Raw genomic sequence first — 20,640 nt, forward strand, 5'->3', positions numbered from 1 at the left:
GATGGAGCTCGGCTGTTCTCAGTGGTGGCAGGTGACAGAACAAGGAGCAATGGTCTCAAGTTGCAGTGGTCTAGGTTGGCTATTATGAAAAACTGGTTCACTAGGAGGGTGGTGAAGCACTGGAATGTGTTTCCCAGGGCGGTGGTGGAATCACCTTCCTCAGCATTTTTGGAGGTCTGGCTTAACAAGGCCCTGGATAGGATGATTTAGTTGGATTTGGTCCTGCTTTGAGCACGGGGTTGGACTAGATGACCTCCTGAGATCTCTTCCAACTGTAATCTTCTATGATTCTATGATTCTATACAAATAGGATAATCATATTCAGAAATCATAACTTTTCAAATGACATCTTACATGAGCCATATTGCATAAAATGCATCATAATTATGTTATAATCATATCATAATTATATCACTATGAAGAATTTGTATTGGAGTGTCAGAAAAATGATCAATGGTTCTTTCCACTGGTGAAATACCTGAAGTTACATAACAACAACAGCAGTTGGAAACAAAACTGAGTAAAGGTTGTGACACCCAGGCTGCACTTCTGTGGCTTGCCAGGGCAAAGAGCCCCTCTAACCCCCTCAAAACGCAGTCTGGGCCAGGAAAGGTCTCAGTGCTGGTCTTTGACCAAAAATCACAAAGAAAAATTTAATTTCAGCAGCGTTTCCCACCTGTCCGTCTACATTCTGCTCTGCATCCCCACCCGCCCCAGTGCTGCTCGCCTGTCTATGTATCCCCTCCCTAACCTCACCACAGGCTGACTGCTCTTCAGCCAGGCTCTCCCCTTTGATCAGCCTTTCAGTCGCTTGGTGGTGGTGGTGTCTGTAGATGTTGGTGGAAGAGAGAGAGCATGGCAAAATGTCTCTCCCTTTTATCATGTACTTTCTTTCCTCTTGGCTTTGCCCTACTCCCCGCCCCCTTTTCCAAGTCAGGTGAGCATTACCTCATCGCAATTTCAAACTGCCCAAAGGAAGGGGGTGGCTCCTTCAGGGTCTAACAGATTCTTTTGTTGCTGCCTGAGCCAGTGTCCCTTGTTCCTGTGAGGCTGCGCTTGTCCCATCCATGCCTTGATGTGGTGTGAACTGCCCCTCTGTTCTTGGAGAATTTTTGCATGGGCTTGCTTTAAGCCATGAGGATACATTTTCAGCCTCATAACTATATACATGAAATTATAACCTATAACCTCACTATAACATTACTGTAACAATTACTATAACATCACTATAACAACCATGCTCAGTGCATCATGAGCCTTCCGAACACACCCAACATGACAAACTTTGCATTGGATACCTCACAATCATTTTATAAAGATGAACATGGGGGAGTAGGGTGTTCCCCCAAGGTACAGAGTGTCCCAGTTGGCAATCGCTGACATTGCACGAGGCTGAAGTGGGATTGCTCATGGCAGGAAGGATGGTCCAGATGGGGGAAGGTGTCAGAGACAATCTGCCACAGTGTGGTACACGTTGCATTACTGTCTGAGATATCCTTCTGGCCCAGGATGCCTTGTTACATCTCTTTGGTTTGTGCTATGGCAGCATGTCCATTCCCTATTTCACCCGGTTTCAGGACTACAGGCCACTGTGGTCTGGATACTGCACATCCCAGCACCCACACACACATACTGTGCAGACTTCCCCCAGTTAGATTTCCAACACCACCTGCCTTCTTTTAAGCCAAAAACATACTTTTATTTTTACTGCATTTTGTACTTCTCGTCCTCTCCAGACCCAGAGATGCAAGGGCAAAGAGAGAGCAGACTCCTCTCCCTCCCTGAAAAAAAATGGTTATCCTGATTTTTCTTAACCTCTAAACTTGTGAGTATGCGATTTCAGCAACTCTCCTGTCAGTTCTTCTTTGGTGCAAACAAGCTCACCCATCCTGGAGGCTCATGGTTGGTGTAAATCAGGCCATTTATTTAAGTCCCTACATGTGGATTTAGGGTGAAATTCTGGCAGTGGTGAGAGTTTTGCCATTGATCTCAATGGGACCAAAATGTCACGACCTCAGGTCCTGCTACAGACAGCACTATTATGTTAGGGAACTCAAAGAGTTTGAAGGAAACCCCTAGTTTAGGTGGCGTTCGGAGACCAGGCATGAACAATGGGTTTTTCAAAACACATGGGCTCCGATTTTGCTCTCAGGGAGGCCAGTGTCAATCTGGAGTGACCCACTGAAGCAGAATGTGAGAGCAGAATCTGGCCAGTGTGCAGCCCATTCTTGTTGTGAACCCTCTGGTAACACAGATACCCACTGCAGAGGCTTTGGCTGCACTTCCTAACGGGGCAATGGCATTGCTGATTTGGAAAAATTGAGCAAACCAGAGGAAAAACCACACAGCCCCAAAAAAGGGCACCTACAAGATCTCTATCAAGCATTCTTAAAACTACAATACCCACTTGCTGAAGTGAAAAAACAGATTGACAGAGCCAGACGAGTACCCAGAAGTCACCTCCTACAAGACAGGGCCAACAAAGAAAATAACAGAATACCACTAGCTGTCACCTTCAGCCCCCAACTAAAACCTCTCCAGCGCATCATCAGAGATCTACAACCTATCCTGAAAGATGATCCCTCACTCTCACAGATCTTGGGAGACAGACCTGTCCTCGCTTACAGACAACCCCCCAACCTGAAGCAAATACTCACCAGCAACCACACATCACTGAACAAAAACACTAACCCAGGAACCTATCCTTGCAACAAAGCCCGATGCCAACTCTGTCCACATATCTATTCAAGTGACATCATCATAGGACCTAATCACATCAGCCATAACATCAGGGGCTCGTTCACCTGCACATCTACCAATGTGATACATGCCATCATGTGCCAGCAATGCCCCTCTGCCATGTACATTGGCCAAACCGGACAGTCTCTACGCAAAAGAATTAATGGACACAAATCTGACACCAGGAATCATAATATTCAAAAACCAGTGGGAGAACACTTTAACCTGTCTGGTCATTCAATGACAGACCTGCGGGTGGTTATTTTACAACAGAAAAGCTTCAAAAACAGACTCCAACGAGAAACTGCTGAACTCGAATTGATATGCAAATTAGACACAATCAATTTAGGTTTGAATAAAGACTGGGAATGGCTGAGCCATTACAAACATTGAATCTATCTCCCCATGTAAGTACTCTCACACTTCTTATCAACCTGTCTGTACTGGGCTATCTTGATTATCACGTCAAAAGTATTTTTTCTCTTACTTAATTGGCTTCTCAGAGTTGGTAAGAAAACTCCCACCTATTCATGCTCTCTGTATGTGTGTGTGTGTATATATCTCCTCAATATATGTTCCATTCTATGCATCCGAAGAAGTGGGATGTATCCCACGAAAGCTTATGCTCAAATAAATTTGTTAGTCTCTAAGGTGCCACAAGTACTCCTGTTCTTTTTGTTGATACAGACTAACACGTCTGCTACTCTGAAACCTGTCATTATGCAAGGCACTGCATTTAGCCGTATGGAGTGGAAATCCATCAACTTCATGAAAAAACTTGTACAGATACAGACAGACATCATCTTCCTTTCCAAATGCAAACAGATGGACATCATACCAAAAGGACTAAAGGTAAAAAATCTATTACAATCTACATACCACACAGACTATGCTGAGAGACTGTGTCACACACTCTCAAAGAAACTGCGAAACCACCTGATCAGCATCCTATACAGCAAACAGGGAAAGATTAAGAATGAGCTCTCAAAACTGGATACTCTCATGAAAAACCAACCTTGCACACAAACTTCCTCATGGATTGACTTTACAAAAACTAGACAAGCCATTTACAACACAAACTTTGCCTCTCTACAAAGGAAAAAGGACACTAAACTATCTAAACTGCTACATGCCACAAGGAGCCACAACAGTAGTTCCCTTAACCCACCCAACAATATTGTTAATTTTTACAGCTATACTCTTAGCCCAGCAGAAGAGTTTGTCCTATCTCGGGGCCTCTCCTTTTGTCCCTCCAGACCCACGAACATGACACAGTTCTGCGGTGACCTAGAATCCTACATTCGACATCTCTGACTCAAAGAATATTTCCAACATACCTCTCAACAGCATACTAACCCACAGAATCCTCCCTACCAGCACTCCAAAAAAAAGGATTCTGCGTGGACTCCTCCGGACGGTCGAAACAACAGACTGGATTTCTACATAGCTTGCTTCCGTCAACGTGCAAAGGCTGAAATTGTGGAAAAGCAACATCACTTGCCCCACAACCTCAGCCATGTTGAACACGCCATCTACAGCCTCAGGAACAACTCTGACATCATAATTAAAAAGGCTGACAAAGGAGGTGCTGTCGTCATCATGAATAAGTTGGATTACGACCAAGAGGCTGCTAGACAGCTCTCTAACACCACATTCTACAAGCCATTATCCTCTGATCCCACTGAGGATTACCTAAAGAAACTACACCATCTGCTAAAAAAACTCCCTGACAGAGCACAGGAACAAATCTGTACAGACACATGCCTAGAACCCCGACCAGGGACATTCTATTTGCTACCCAAGATCCATAAACCTGGAAATCTTGGACACCCCATCATCTCAGGCATTGGCACCCTAACATCAGGATTGTCTGGCTATATGGACTTTCTCCTCAGGCCCTACGCTACCAGCACTCCCAGCTATCTTCGAGACACCACTGATTTCCTGAGGAAACTACAATCCATCGGTGATCTTCCAGAAAACACCATGCTGGCCACTATGGATGTAGAAGCCCTCTACATCAATATTCCACACAAAGATGGACTACAAGCTATCAGGAACAGTATCCCTGATAATGTCACAGCTAACCTGGTGGCTGAACTTTGTGACTTTGTCCTCACCCACAACTATTTCACATTTGGGGACAATATATACCTTCAAGACAGCGGCACTGCTATGGGTACCCGCATGGCCCCACAGTATATCAATATTTTTATGGATGACTTAGAACAACACTTCCTTAGCTCTCGTCCCCTAACGCCCCTACTCTACTTGCGCTACATCGATGACATCTTCATCATCTGGACCCATGGAAAGGAAGCCCTTGAGGAATTCTACCATGATTTCAATAATTTCCATCCCACCATTAACCTCAGCCTAGATCAATCCACACAAGCGGTCCATTTCCTGGACACTACTGTGCTAATAAGCGATGGTCACATAAATACCACCCTATACCGGAAACATACTGACCGCTATACTTACCTACATGCCTCTAGCTTCCATCCAGGACACACCACAAGATCCATTGTCTACAGCCAAGCTCTAAGATACAACTGCATTTGCTCCAATCCCTCAGACAGAGACAAGCACCTACAAGATCTCTATCAAGCATTCTTAAAACTACAATACCCACTTGCTGAAGTGAAAAAACAGATTGACAGAGCCAGACGAGTACCCAGAAGTCACCTCCTACAAGACAGGGCCAACAAAGAAAATAACAGAATACCACTAGCTGTCACCTTCAGCCCCCAACTAAAACCTCTCCAGCGCATCATCAGAGATCTACAACCTATCCTGAAAGATGATCCCTCACTCTCACAGATCTTGGGAGACAGACCTGTCCTCGCTTACAGACAACCCCCCAACCTGAAGCAAATACTCACCAGCAACCACACATCACTGAACAAAAACACTAACCCAGGAACCTATCCTTGCAACAAAGCCCGATGCCAACTCTGTCCACATATCTATTCAAGTGACATCATCATAGTACCTAATCACATCAGCCATAACATCAGGGGCTCGTTCACCTGCACATCTACCAATGTGATATATGCCATCATGTGCCAGCAATGCCCCTCTGCCATGTACACAGGCCAAACCGGACAATCTCTACGCAAAAGAATTAATGGACACAAATCTGACATCAGGAATCATAATACTCAAAAACCAGTGGGAGAACACTTTAACCTGTCTGGTCATTCAATGACAGACCTGCGGGTGGCTATTTTACAACAGAAAAGCTTCAAAAACAGACTCCAACGAGAAACTGCTGAACTCGAATTGATATGCAAATTAGACACAATCAATTTAGGTTTGAATAAAGACTGGGAATGGCTGAGCCATTACAAATATTGAATCTATCTCCCCATGTAAGTACTCTCACACTTCTTATCAACCTGTACTGGGCTATCTTGATTATCACTTAAAAAGTTTTTTTCTCTTACTTAATTGGCTCTCAGAGTTGGTAAGACAACTCCTACCTGTTCATGCTCTCTGTATGCGTGTGTATATATATCTCCTCAATATATGTTCCATTCTATGCATCCGAAGAAGTGGGATGTAACCCACGAAAGCTTATGCTCAAATAAATTTGTTAGTCTCTAAGGTGCCACAAGTACTCCTGTTCTTTTAGTAAGACACAAGGAACAGATCTTAAAATCAAATATTTGTCTAAACTATTTCCAATACATTTGTAGTTCCAATTTTACCCAGGTAAATCTGCTCATGTTTCTGACAATACTAAACAGTTGAAGTTGCTGTGCTGGTAAATTCCTGCCAAATGGTTCTTGACTTGAACCCCGAAACCCTTCCTAAGCCCTTACTAACTTTAATGCAGAAAGAGGAAACTCACCTCAATCCTGCTGAGCAGAGAGAAGAAATCTCCTTACTGTGACAGGAAGGCACAGCCCTGAGAATCAGTGTTTGAATCTCACATGTGTGACATTTGGTGTCCTTAGCAGCAACCTTTATGGTTGATCTGTACAGTCCCTGTGGACTGTCAGGTTGGCTAGGATTCAGAGACAATTCCCTTGGCTCTGTGAGAAGCAGGAAGAGCAGAAAATAGACACTGGAGAACTTCAGGTTGAGAGCCTCCCCTGGGAGTGAAGAAATGATTCACCAATACCAGGGGCTCAGATTTTCAGTGTAAACTGAGTCTTGCAGACTGTTCAGCCTAGCAACTGCTGATGGCTTTCTTTTCTTTGTGTAGTGTACTGCCATCTGTACTATGTGTGGAATGGTACCACAAGATATGGGACCAAAAACCATTTTCAATTGATCGTAGCAGTGTACCGCTGCATACTGCCCATGCAGTTGTAATATCCAGTCCATTAACCTCTGAAGAGTGACTGCCACCATGTGGAGGTGAAATGAAGTGATCCTATACTGACGTAAGCAGAAGAGCATGGAAAAGTCTTTCTTCTCCCAGCATTCTGGCATCAAAGGTATTTGCTAGTATCACTTTGTGAGGTCTAAAGTGGATATTTATCTGGCAGCTCCCAGTTGTTCTTATAGTTAATCTACTCTATGCATTGGGTAAGCATAACATTTCAGTACTGTGTCGATCTTTCAGAAATCAATGCAGAAACAGGTTGTGCTATGCTATGTCAGAACTAGTACCATGGGCCCTCTCCACACACTCTTCATCTCACATGGTATCCCACATTTTATGAGGGAACAGCCACAGAGTTTCCCTGATCTGTTGCCATGGGGCCATTTAGGGATGGTAGCCCTGCTGGGGTGTGAACACAGTGGTAAAGGAATCAAACAACTGCTACATCTGGATCTTTTGTTCTGGCTACAGTCCTTCAACCATGCTTGCGTCATAGGTGCCTGGGGGACCTAATTTGGGCTCCAGAGTGATGAGTTGTCACCCCTGGGATGCAGTCTGGGAGCAGTGAGAACTGCAGCAGCCCTTAACCATCCAGCTGAGCTGGCCTGTTTTCATTCTGCTTTGTTAGTGATTCACCATCTCCAGCCCTGTTATCACCCAACACAAGAGAAGATGGCACCACACACCCAACTGAGCTACTTGAGGGCTTACTTAAGCCACCCAAATAGAAACAGCAGACACCAGCTCATTTCCCTTCTCCCCAGGCTCCCCCCCCACTAGAGAATAAATCCAAAAATACACTGTCTTGCACTGCACAGGGATCTGTACAATGTAAGCTCATTAACAGAGTTCGCCCTACCTTTGATGTGAGAAGGATATGCATCAAGCCTGTGTGAACCAACCTGAGATTTTCCCTAACACATGACTCAAAGGCACACTGGTTTAGATAAAGCAAAAAATAAGTTTAAGTACAGAAAGATGGATTTTCAGTGATTATAAGTGCTAGCAAATACATCAAAGCAAATTACCTAGCAAATAAACAAAACCACAAACTAAGCCTAAAATGCTAAATAGATTGGATCACATAATCATATAATCATAGAAGATTAGGGTTGGAAGAGACTTCAGGAGGTCATCTAGTCCAACCCCCTGCTCAGTGCAGGACCAACCCCAACTAAATCATCCCAGCCAGGGCTTTGTCAAGCCAGGCCTTAAAAACCTCAACTTCCAACCTCAACTTCCCCCACTGCAACTTGAGACCATTGCTCCTTGTTCTGTCATCTGCCACTACTGAGAGCAGCAGAGCTCCATCCTCTTTGGAAGCCCCTTTCAGGTAGTTGAAGGCTGCTATCAAATTCCCACCCTGCAACTCTTCTTTTCTGCAGATTAAATAAGCCCACTTCCCTCAGCTCCTTTTCATAAGTCATGTGCATCAGCCTCCTAATCATTTTTGTTTCCCTCTGCTGGACTCTCTATAATTTGTCCACATCCTTTCTGTAGTGCGGGCCCCAAAACTTGACACAATACTCCAGATGTGGCCTCACCAGTGCCGAATAGAGTGGAATAATCACTTCCCTCAATCTGCTGGCAATGCCACTACTAATGCAAGCCAAATGCCGTTAGCCTTCTTGGCAACAAGGGCACACTGCTGACTCATATCCAGCCTCTCATCCACTGTAATCCCCAGGTCCTTTTCTGCAGAACTGGTGCTTAGCCAGTTGGTCTGCAGCCTGTAGCAGTGCATTGGATTCTTCCATCCTAAGTGCAGGACTCTGCACTTGTCCTTGTTGAATCTCATCAGATTTCTTTTGGCCCAATCCTCCAATATGTTTAGTTCACTCTGGAGCCTATCCCTTCAGCATATCTACCTCTACGCACACCTTAGTGTCATCCACAAACTTGCTGAGGGTGCAATTCACCCCATCATCCAGATCATTAATGATTTACCAGGACACAAAAATAGTTCTTGATGTGTACAGCACTCTTAACATGAAGGTTACTGAGGCTTCTTACTGTGTGGCTTTGTGCATTGCCAAAGCTGGTAAGCCACACAATATAGGTGAGAAACTAGTACTTCTAGCTGCAAAGGATGGTTGACTGGGCAACAAAATGGCAGATGAAATTCAATGTTGAGAAATACAAAGTAATGCACATTGTTAAACGAAATCTCAACTACACATATAAAATGATGGTGTCTAAATTAGTTGTTACCACTCAAGAAAGAGATCTTGGAGTCATTGTGGAAGTTCTCTGAAAACGTCCAATCAATAAGAACATAAGAATGGCTGTACTGGGTCAGACCAAAGGTCCATCCAGCCCTGTATCCTGTCTACCGACAGTGGCCAGTGCCCTGTGCCCCAGAGGGAGTGAACCTAACAGGTAATGATCAAGTGATCTCTCTCCTGCCATCCCATCACCACCCTCTGACAAACAGAGGCTAGGGACACAATTCCTTACCCATCCTCTCTATTGTGGAGCGACAGTCAAAAAAGCTAAAAGAATGTTTGGAATCATTAGTAAAGGGATAGATAATAAGACAGAAAATATCATATTGCCTCTATGTAAATCCATGGTACACACACATCTTGAATATTGCATGCAGATCTGGTCGCCCTATCTCAGAGAAGATATATTAGAATTAGAAAAGGTTCAGAAAAGAGCAACACAATTTTTTAGGGGTATGGAACAGCTTCCGTATGAGGAGAGATCAATAAGACTGGATCTTTTCAGGTTGGAAAAGAGACGACTAAGGCAGGTATGAGAGAGGTCTATAAATCATGACTGGTGTGGAAAAAGTAAATAAGGGAGTGTTAATTACTCTTTCTCATAACACAAGAATTAGGGGTTGCCAAACCAAACTTACAGACAGAAGGTTTAAATTGAACAAAAGGAAGTATTTCTTCAGATAATGCACCATGAACATTTGGAACTCTTTGCCAGAGGATGTTTTAAAGGCTAAGACTATAACAGGATTCAAAAAAGAACTAAGTGACTTCATGGAGGATAGGCCCATCAGTTGCTAATAGCCAGGATGGGCAGGGATGCAAAACCATGCTCTGAAGTGTCCCTAGTCTCTCTTTGCCAGAAGACTGGGAAGGGGCAACAAGAGATGGATCACTTGGTGATTATTTCTTCTGTTCATTCCCTCTGAAGCACCTGGCATTGATCACTGTCGGAGTACAGGATATTGGGAAGGTATTTCCCAAGCCTGATCTTGTTGTGAGTATTTAGCTAATGCATATATCTGCATTGTTTCTAGGATAGAACACATAAGTGCGTATCTGCTTGTATTTTGGATATAATCAACACCAAGTTCCCTTTGGACTAATAAAGGAATTGTTGTGTGGAAACTTAGTTGTGCTAAACCTTAATAAACTTCATAGGGAAATTATTTCCAAAATCTGTCCTTTCTGGTGATATACGGGAGGGACTAGAAGCACTTTAGTGAAGTTGTGAAAGACTTCACCAGCTGACTGAGAAGATGGAGGCTGACACCCCGGTGATAGTATTTGTAGAACCAGCAGATTTGGTAGGAATAGGGCTGGAAAAGATGATGCTGTGGAGGACACTTCCAGCCAGGTTAGTGGGCCTGCAACTACCACATCCCTTGACAGCATCCAGAATATGTTCAACTGAGGAGTGGCTATCCTGGCCCGCAACATAATTCAGGAACGAGGAGCAGACCAGATGATCAGTCATGCCTAAGTTTAAGTTTTTGTTATGGTTATTTTTAGTAAAAGTCACGGACAGCTCATTCAGTAATAACCAAAAATTCACGGAAGCCCCTGACCTGTCTGTGACTTTTTATAAAAAATAATGGGGGCGGGGGAACTGACAAGGGAAATATTAAAGCCCCATTGGGAGGATGAGAGCCCGAACCACACTTTGGAATGGGGGAGAGTCCAGCATCTGCTGCTACCAAGGCTAACAGCTCTATGCCCCCCACTGCAACCCCAGCAGGTAAGAGCTCCTGAGCCCCTGCCACAGCCACAGCATCACAGAGTTCCGAGGTCCCCACTGCCCATGGCAGCTCGGAGCTCTGAGTGCCCCTGCCACCCGCAGCAACTTAGAGATCTAGGTTCACCCGCCACCCAAGGTGGCTGAGAGCTGCTGGGTCCTTGACCATCAATGCCAGCTGATAGCTCGCCCCCCGCCCCCCACCAGCTGACAGCTCTGACTTTGCTGCCTCGGGGTGAAGTGAAAAATGTCATGGAGGTCTCTGAAAATCAGAGAATCCATGACTTCTGTGACATAATCTTATCCTTAACCATGCCTGTAAACAACTCGCTGTGTGAATGGGGAAGTAGTGGAACCACAGAGATTGCGGCAGTAGCCATACTTTGGGCAGGAGGAACAACAGTCACCGACTGGCTCCAGACAGTATAGTTGCTCACCCCTGGGTTCAGAGTGTCAGCTAGGTGTTGTTAAGTACTGAAGGTTAGAAAGCTGTTGCTCAGTAATGCTTTTCAGGCAGCTCAGTGCTTCTGTCCTTGGAGCTCTAGTGTTATCAGTATTATTAAATAAGGTAACCTGCTAATTCAGCAGACCTACAATGTTACTCATAAAGAACGACCACAGGCATGGTTTGGAGACAAAGGCACCCAGTCAGGTTTACTGACCTCTAGGCATAGTTCTAGCACTCTGACTATGAGCCAAATGAGCAAATGAGCTTATGAAATTCCTCTCCCAGGTGGTAATATCACAAGAAATTCTTACTGATCAAAGACCTAACTTCACATTTCAACTAATGAAAGAACAGTGTGATTTACTGAGAGTATTTCCATTAAGAACGTAGATCTACCATCCCCAAACTGATGGGATGGTAGAGCGATATCACAGAACTTTGAGGGTGACATTAAAGAACTTTGTAGCATTGGATTCCAAACACTGGGACTAACACTTCCCCCACCTACTTTTTGCTATCAGGAAGGTGCCACAACCTCCAAGTTTTCTCTCTTTGAACTGCTGTCTGGGAAGCAGCCTCGAGGCTTTCCCGACAGACAGGAGAAACATGGAAGAGCAAAGACCCCAGGCAATAAATATAGTCTGATACATTCTTCAGTTAAGTAATTGCTTGAAGACTTTGTGGGCGTTTGCTAGAAAAAATATTGCTAAATGCACAGTAGGTACAAGAGAAGGCCTATAGAAAAGGGTCCAGCTGTGAGTGTTCAGACTGGGTGATTGAGTGTTATTGCTGATACCAAGTTTGCTGTTCAAATTACTGGTTCAATGGCAGGGACCATTTGAGGTAGTGAGGCATGTAGGCCCTGTTGTCTATGAAATCCAGCAACCAGAGAAGAAGAAGGACACTCAGATAACAACGTGACAATGGCCATACAGGGTCAGACCAATGGTCCAGCTAGTCCAGTACCCTGTCTTCTGACAGGGGCCAATGCCATGTGCTTCAGAGGGAAAGAACAGAACAGGGCTATTATCGAGGGATTCATCTCCTGTCATCCACTCCCATCATCTGGCAGTCAGAGGCTTGGGAAATATGAACATGGGGTTGCATCCGTGAATAACTTGGCTAACAGTCATTGATGGACCTATCTTCCACGAACTTATCTAGTTATTTTTGAACTCCCTCTTAGTTGTCTCTTTTCCAACCTGAAAAGACCGTCTTTTTAATCTCTCCTCAGATGGAAGCTGTTCCACACGTCTGATAATTTTGGTGCCCTTCTTTGTACATTTTCCATTTCTAATATATCTTTTTTGAGATGAAACAATCACAACTACACGGCATATTCATGGTGTGCTATTTATATAGTGGTATTATTATATCTTATGTCTTCTTATCTATCCCTTTCCTAATGGTTCCTAACATTCTGTTAGCTTTTTTGACTGCTACTGCACACTGAACAGATGTTTTCAGATAACTATCTGTTATGACACAAGGTCTCTTTCTTGAGTGGTAACAGCTAATATAGACACCATCATTTGGCATCTATAGTTGGGATTGTATTTTCTAATGTGCTATCATTTGAATCTTTTAAAGGCCTAGGAGGGGATCCGCCTCATAATCTCATTGTGACTCTGCACTCCACATTCTTCATAGTTCTATGAATATGAATAATTATGATACATTTTGTACAAGATATGTCTTGTTAGGTGTCATTGGAAAAGTTATGATTTGCTGAAAATGATTATCCTATTTCTGTGCTTATGCCCCACCTGAAAATGTTCAACACAGCCTATACGTAATGTCTGCTATGACTCAGCAGGGCATTAAAGGGCATGTGACCAGATTACATGACACTGAACTACATTCTGGATACCTGTATTTCTCCACAAGCTGGACTGAGAACAGATTTTGGAATAAATGATTCCCACCATAGGCTAAAGCTTCATAAGATAGGTGTGACATCACCTAGAGGCCTTACTTCCCACACAAGAGAACTCCTGGAAACAAGTGAGGAACAAAGACGGAACTGGGGGAAGTGCTGGTCCCAGGCTAAAAGGATTTCTAGACTGTGCATGGAAAAATGGTGGACTGCTTGTTTCAGAAGCTAGGGTGCAAAATTACTAATTCATATCAAAAGCTTTTTATACGGTCTCCCACAGTATTCTTGCATGAAGGAAATATTTGGCAGGCCTTAAACTTTAGTCAAGACCCTGAGTTTGGTCAAGCTTGCTTACAGGCCTTGAACTAAGATCCTGCTTGTTTATGTGTACAAAGGGCAGAAGGAGTCAGAGTGGGAAAAAATCCCCAAACAGAACAATTTGTAATAGCCCAAGCTTAGGAAATATATAACCGCAATAGCACTGTTAGAAAAGTCAAACCGCAAACGAACCAGACTGTGAATAACAATAACAAGAAAAGCCAAATAAGAAGGGTGTTTGTTCTTTTTGCTTTTGACCTGTATTAATTTTGCAGTGTATTCCAAATAAGGTAATTAATACGGCAGTATCTGTAATTTGTCTGTGGTTTTAAGCTTTAAAAAGCTTATGTGTCCCTGGACTCAGGGGGGGCAGCTCCAATAGTTGTCACCCTCTGCGCGCTTGCAATCAATAAAGGGCCTCAGACTGATTTGATTGAAAACACAATGCGTGTATCAACGTTTTTCCACGACACTTGCCAGCAAGTTAAGAAAGTATGGTTTGGACGAATGGACTATAAGGTGGATAGAAAGCTGGCTCGATTTTCAGGCTCAACAGGTAGTGATCAATGGCTCGATGTCTAGTTGGCAGGCGGTATCAATTGGAGTGCCCCAGGGGTCAGTCCTGGGGCCGGTTTTGTTCAACATCTTTATTAATGATCTGGATGATGGGATGGATTGCACCCTCAGCAAGTTCACAGATGACACTAAGCTGGGGGGACAGGTAGATAGGCTGGAGGGTAGGGATAGGGTCCAGAGTGACCTAGACAAATTGGAGGATTGGGCCAAAAGAAATCTGACGAGGTCCAAAAAGGACAAGTGCAGAGTCCTGCACTTAGGATGGAAGAATCGCATGCACCGCTACAGGCTAGGGACCGACAGGCTAAGCAGCCATTCTGCAGAAAAGGACCTGGGGATTACAGTGGATGAGAAGCTGGATATGAATCAGTAGTGTGCACTTGTTGCCAAGAAGGCTAACAGGATATTGTGCTGCATTAGTAGAAGCATTGCCAGCAGATCGAGGGAAGTGATTATTTCCCTCTATTCGGCACTGGTGAGGCCACACCTGGAGTATTGCATCCAGGTTTGGTCTCCCCGCTACAGAAAGGATGTGGACAAATTGGAGGGAGTCCAGCGGAGGACAACAAAAATGATTAGGGGGCTGGGGCACATGATTTATGAGGAGAAGCTGAGGGAACTGGGATTATTTAGTTTGCAGAAGAGAAGAATGAGGGGGGATTTGATAGCTGCTTTCAACTACCTGAAAGGGGGTTCCAAAGAGGATGGAGCTCGGCTGTTGTCAATGGTACCAGATGACAGAAGAAGGAGTAATGGTCTCAAGTTGCAGTGTGGGAGGTCTAGGTTGGATATTAGGAAACACTATTTCACTAGAAGGGTGGTGAAGCACAGGAATGGGTTACTAGGGAGGTGGTGGAATCTCCTTCCTTAGAGGTTTTTAAGGTCAGTTTTGACAAAGCTCTGGCTGGGATGATTTAGTTGGGAATTGGTCCTGCTTTGAGCAGGGGGTTGGACTCGATGACCTCCTCAGGTCTCTTCCAACCCTGATATTCTATGATTCTATGACTCTAAGTTGCAGTGGGGAAGTCTACGTTGGATATTAGGAAACACTATTTCACTAGGAGGATGGTGAAGCACAGGAATGTGTTACCTAGGGAGGTGGTGGAATCTCCATCCTTAGAGGTTTTTAAGGCCCGTCTTGACAACCACAGAGGAGGTTTAGCCTCTCCTGGCCTATTATACCCACCGCCTATGTAAGGTGGCCATCCCTGGGCCACTTCCTACCACCTCCCTGCAGTTGTCCACAAGGTCTCCGTCTGGGGTAGGCAGCATGAAGAGTGTCTGCTCACCCCAAGGCACCCTCTAGTGGCTGCATGTAGTGTTGTCATTCTCCTTTCCTCTCAGGCAGCAACTGCTTCCTCCTGGGGTTTGGCCCAGCCTCCGAGGGCCAGCTCAGACCAATGGCTCTCCCCTGCTGGAGCAGTCCAAACAGCATATAAAGGGGATCAATCAAGTCCAGCAGTCATATGAGAGATGAATGCTTCCCTTTCAGGCTGTCCCTGCAGCAGGCCCTCCCTTCTCTTAGAAAGAGATCTTTGGGCAGTTTTTCGGGGGGGAATTCTGCCTTCCCTCAGCTCATCTCCCCTAGAGATGTCGGTGGCAGGTCTGCTTTCCTCCCTAGTCTGCGACAAAATGAGCTGCTCCCCTGAATTTTGCATTTCTCAAGCACTTCTTTTCAGACTTGATTTGTTTGCCCCATTTTCCTGAAAATTTACTTGCTCAATGTTTGGCTTCTCTTAACTCATTTTGAAATGTAGCCACAAATTCACTGGCTTTGGGAAGTAATTCTGCTGCTTTCCATAGGTCTGTTTTTATGGATTGTTAGGAGATTTGAAACAGCATTTACCGTTCCCAAAATCTTTCTTTGGAGCACAATGGAAAAAAAAACTATTTTTTTCCATTAATTTCTTTAATGCTGAAGGCCAGTAAATTTCATTGTCCTTTTTTGCTCAGGAGAATTATTCCTGTGTGTATCTTCATTTTGTCTAAATACCAAATATAAGAGGAAGGAGTGATTCATACTGGTTGTTGATCAATTGTGTAGTCAATTCCTTGACCAAGCTTTCATTTGTTATGAAATATGTTCAAGAGGCCAAATAAACAATGTCTGGTTTACTGCTCTAACCTCATAATAAAACAGAAAAAGGTTTTATACTATACTAGTCTCTAGGAAACCGTCTAGTGCAGTGATGTTACATTTACCTTACACAGAAGGTGTGGTCCCCAAAGTTACACATTTCAGCTTTTATCGTTTATTTAAAGATATCACAAATTACACATCTATTTATATATCACTAAAATCCAACCTATCATTTTCTCACAGTTCCCTAATATAAGTGGGGAACTATTGTTGGGAACTTTCCTGGCTTTTGTATTATCCCAGGGGAATTGGCTAGTGAAAGAGTCTGAGTTCCCACTCTCACTCCCTTTACCCCAAGACCTGCCAGGCCTCAAGGACTCCCCTTCCACTCTCCTCTGTGGAAGAGTCCTCGTAATGGTGACATGGCTGATTCCAGGATTCCTTGGAGACCAAAACCCCAGTCTCATCATTGTCACTTAGGAGAGGGGCTAGGGTGTCCCCACTCCGGGGTACTCTCTTCACACTGGACTCCTTCCTGACCCACTGATCACTACATTAAGTTCAAACGAAATACAATTTATTAAACAGCAACTGAAAGAAAATTAAGGGTAAATGGGAAAGTTCAAGGAAACAAGGAACCCTGCACTGACAAACAGCAGTATCTGGGATGTAAGAAATGTTCACTGTGTGTTCATCACACATCCCAGGCCCCCTGCCACGTTCTGGTTGTAATGCGGTGATACTGTCAAGTCAGACACTAGCATTTGCAGTGGCTCTAGGTGGCAGGACCCTTCTCCCCAGCATCTGACCCCACATCAGATTGACGTCTTCTCTTCTGAGCCCAGTCTTAAAGACCCTCTTGTCTGGTGACATCTTCCTGCACTGGGCCCGCTACCCATGGCTCAACCTTCCTCTCCCCAGCTGCTCATTGTGATCAGCTGCCGTGTTACTTGTGGCCGGCATCCAGTATCCTGGCCCTGCAGCTCCCCACTGTTGCTCAGCCCTGGCTCCCAGTTGGTGCAGCTGGTTTGTGCAGATCCAGCTCCCTGCTCTGGTCTGCTCCAACTACAGCTCGCCATCTCTGCCTCACCACTGCTGTTCTGCCTCCAACTCTTCTGTGGCCTCAGCCCAGCTCTGCCTTCAGGGCTGCTTCTCTGGACCTTTTTTTTTCTGGCTGCTCCTGCTCTGCCTCCAGTGCAGCTTGAGGTACTGCATCAGGTTTGCCAGATTTCTACTGCTTTAATAGCCCCCAAGTCACATAAAGTAGCCCAGTCTATTTCGTGAAACAAAGGATTTTAATAAACACATTGATCTATACATCAAGTAACAAATGAAATCTTTTGTTAGCTACCTAGCACAGATCTGATTTAAAAAGGAAAGAAAACAAAAGAAAGCTACAAGGCCCAGCAGCCCCACATTACCAACAAATCTATGAGATGACAATCAAATGCAAAATCAAAACCTCAGTACTGGTATTTGAATCCCAATTGACGGCTGGCAAGTGTTTCAAACAAAAAACGGCAAAATATGGTGTTAAAAATAGCCCAAAGGTAGCCCAAAATGTATGTAGTATAAAAACAACAATAACATTATTGTATTATTTATTTCTAATTGCATTCAATGATGGTAATCAATGTCCATATTTTGAGTTGGATTATTTTGTTACTGTTAGTCTCTAAAAGGCTACATTTCCTCTTCAGTGTCTTTGTTGGAAGTAAAATGCTTCTGCTGCTGGTCATACATATCAGCAGTGACCAGTGCAATCATTTGTTTAATTGGTGCAAGCTCTTCACAACTGATTTTGTATCGTTGTATATATGCCCTAACATGAAGAATGTTTTCTAAAAGTTCCTCTTGTATCTTGTTGCACAGTTTCTTTTTTTATCACGTTCATCTGAGAAACCAGTCTTTCAACTACAGCATTGCTAAATGGTAGCAACAACCATAAAAGAGCAAAGAAGTCAAGTTCACTAAAGTCTTTGTCCACAGTGGCAGCCATGTGTTCCAGACCTTTAACTCAAAACTGGTCTACTTGGTTGTCTTGAGTATGAGGCCAGTGAACCATAGGCAAAACTTTCCACTGCTGCTCCATCCTTCCAAGGTCTCCACAAAACAATGGCAAAAATGAGACATCAGCCAATCTAGGTCATGAAAGACTTAGTAATGCTAGCGATTCAATCACCTGGACATATAGTGGGAATCTCTGTTTCATCTGTTTCACAAATTCCCCTCAAATTCAGAGTAACGCGGTCCAGTTCTCAGAAACACATAGTTTCAGAACTCTCACCAATAAGCTCTAGTAGAATGTCCTCAATTCCTGCAGCAGCTTTCCTGTATTAGCACCCTCCAACTGACACTTTTGGTTTATCCTCCAGGCTTCCTAAAGTATTGGATGTAGGGAAATCAGGTAAATTATAGCATTATACTTGCTTAATTTGTCTTTGGCTATCAGAAAGCATGGCTTCAGTTTGTCAAACTGAACAAGCTACCAGTTCACACAGGGTATAATGGAAAGCCACCTTGATTCAGAAAACTGTCATATCTTCTGTTGGTCTGGAAGTAACGGAAAGGCCGAGTGACAGGGTGTGTAGAGGTGGGGGCTGATAGGTGACACTGAAACAGATCAGGTGATGGTGAGAGAGAGGGAACTCATCAACGGAGAGATCAGTACTTGGTGATACAGTGATAAGAAGTTAGGTGTGAGGAGCTTCTCAGACTCTGAACTTCCACAATGCTCAGCTCAGCCAAAGTAGGACAGAGCACCTTTGATTAACTAGGAAATAACCTTTCACCCTCTTGTCATGAAGGCTTAAAGTCAGTGGCCCAGGCAATCACATTCTGCAAGTGTATTTAAGCAATTTCTCACGAAGCTCTACAGTTTTGGCCCCATAAATGATAGGGTTGAGCATGGGGAGGAGAAGGTAATACATGTTGGCCAAGATGATGTGAACATGGGGAGGAATTCCCTGACCAAATCGGTATGTCAGAGTGGACAAGAGGGAGGAAGGATAAGACATCATCATCACACTGATGTGGGCTGTGCAGGTGCTGAAGGCTTTCTGGTGGGCTTTCTTGGAGGATACTCTGAGGACAGCCCTTATGATCAGACCATAGGACAGGGCAATAAGCGTCAGGTCTAACATGATGACTACAAATACTATTACCAAACCGTACATCCTGTTGACTGTGATGTCCCCACATGACAACTTTGCCACAGCCATGTGGTCGCAGTACGTATGGGGGATAATGCGGTTGGCACAGAATGGCAGCCTGCTCAGAAGCAGTGGCAAGGGCAGAATTAAGAGAAAAGCTCTTAGCAAACCCACTAGCCCTAGCTTAGCTATTCGTGTGTTGGTGACGATTGTGGCGTATCTCAGAGGGTAACATATGGCAACATAGCGATCAAAGGCCATTGTTACGAGGACGGCTGAATGCATAACAGTACCCGCATGAAGGAAGAACATTTGGGTGAGACAGCCACCCACAGTAATATCTTTCAAATTGAACCAAAATATGCACAGCACCTTTGGCACGACGGAAGTAGACGTGCCAATTTCTGTGAGCGCCAGCATGGAGAGCAGCAGGTACATCGGCTTGTGCAGGGTCTGCTCCTTGCCTATAACAAACAGAAGCGTGAAATTTCCCAACAGGCCCATAATATAGAAGGTAGTGAAAGGGATGGAAATCCAGATGTGAGCAGCTTCCAAGCCAGGGATGCCCATTAAGATGAATTCTGAAGCTTCAGAGGGGGTGAGGTTGAAAACTGCCATGAGGTGGTCGATGCGTCGATCAGGCTCAGAAATGCTCAAGGTGCCTGTGAAGGGAGAGAAGCAAAGCGAGGGGGGTTACACACGTTATAACAAACTGTATTGCAAATATTAACAATCTAGAATGGGTGTTGAGCAGTGTGGTCGCAACATATACAGATGGCATGAGATTGTTTTGGTCATATTCAAGTCCAGAGAAGGCTTCAGAGAGAGCTAACCAAGCCAGGTGAATAGTCAATCTCAATGGGAAAAGATTCACTCTTACTGTTTAACTTTCAGCTCTGAGCTGCAATACTCATGGCTTTGAGTCCTGATACAGAGAGTGCTATTCTGTTTGGGTGATGAAAGAGTCTGAATGAAACCCATGGTTTATGTGGCATTCTGAGACCAGGCATGGAAGACATGGATTTCAAAAGACGGGGCTCTGATTTTGGTCTACGGGAGGCCAGTGTCAATCTGGAGTGTCCTACTGAAAGCAGAATGTGAGAGAAAAATCTGGCCAGTGTACAACCCATTCTTGTTGTGAAATCTCTGGTTACACAG

General features: G+C 44.3%; 1 protein-coding gene across 1 annotated transcript; it reads right to left on the minus strand.

Annotated features, from left to right (window-relative positions):
• Nucleotides 1-19,161: 19,161 nt before the first annotated feature.
• On the minus strand, nucleotides 19,162-20,100 carry LOC135873019 (olfactory receptor 52N2-like). The gene has a single exon (XM_065397488.1). It carries the CDS (start codon nucleotides 20,098-20,100, stop codon nucleotides 19,162-19,164), a length of 939 nt encoding a protein of 312 aa, XP_065253560.1.
• Between the last annotated feature and the right edge of the window lie 540 nt (nucleotides 20,101-20,640).

Source organism: Emys orbicularis, chromosome 1 (genome assembly GCF_028017835.1).
Source record: "Emys orbicularis isolate rEmyOrb1 chromosome 1, rEmyOrb1.hap1, whole genome shotgun sequence".
Lineage (NCBI taxonomy): Eukaryota > Metazoa > Chordata > Testudines > Emydidae > Emys > Emys orbicularis.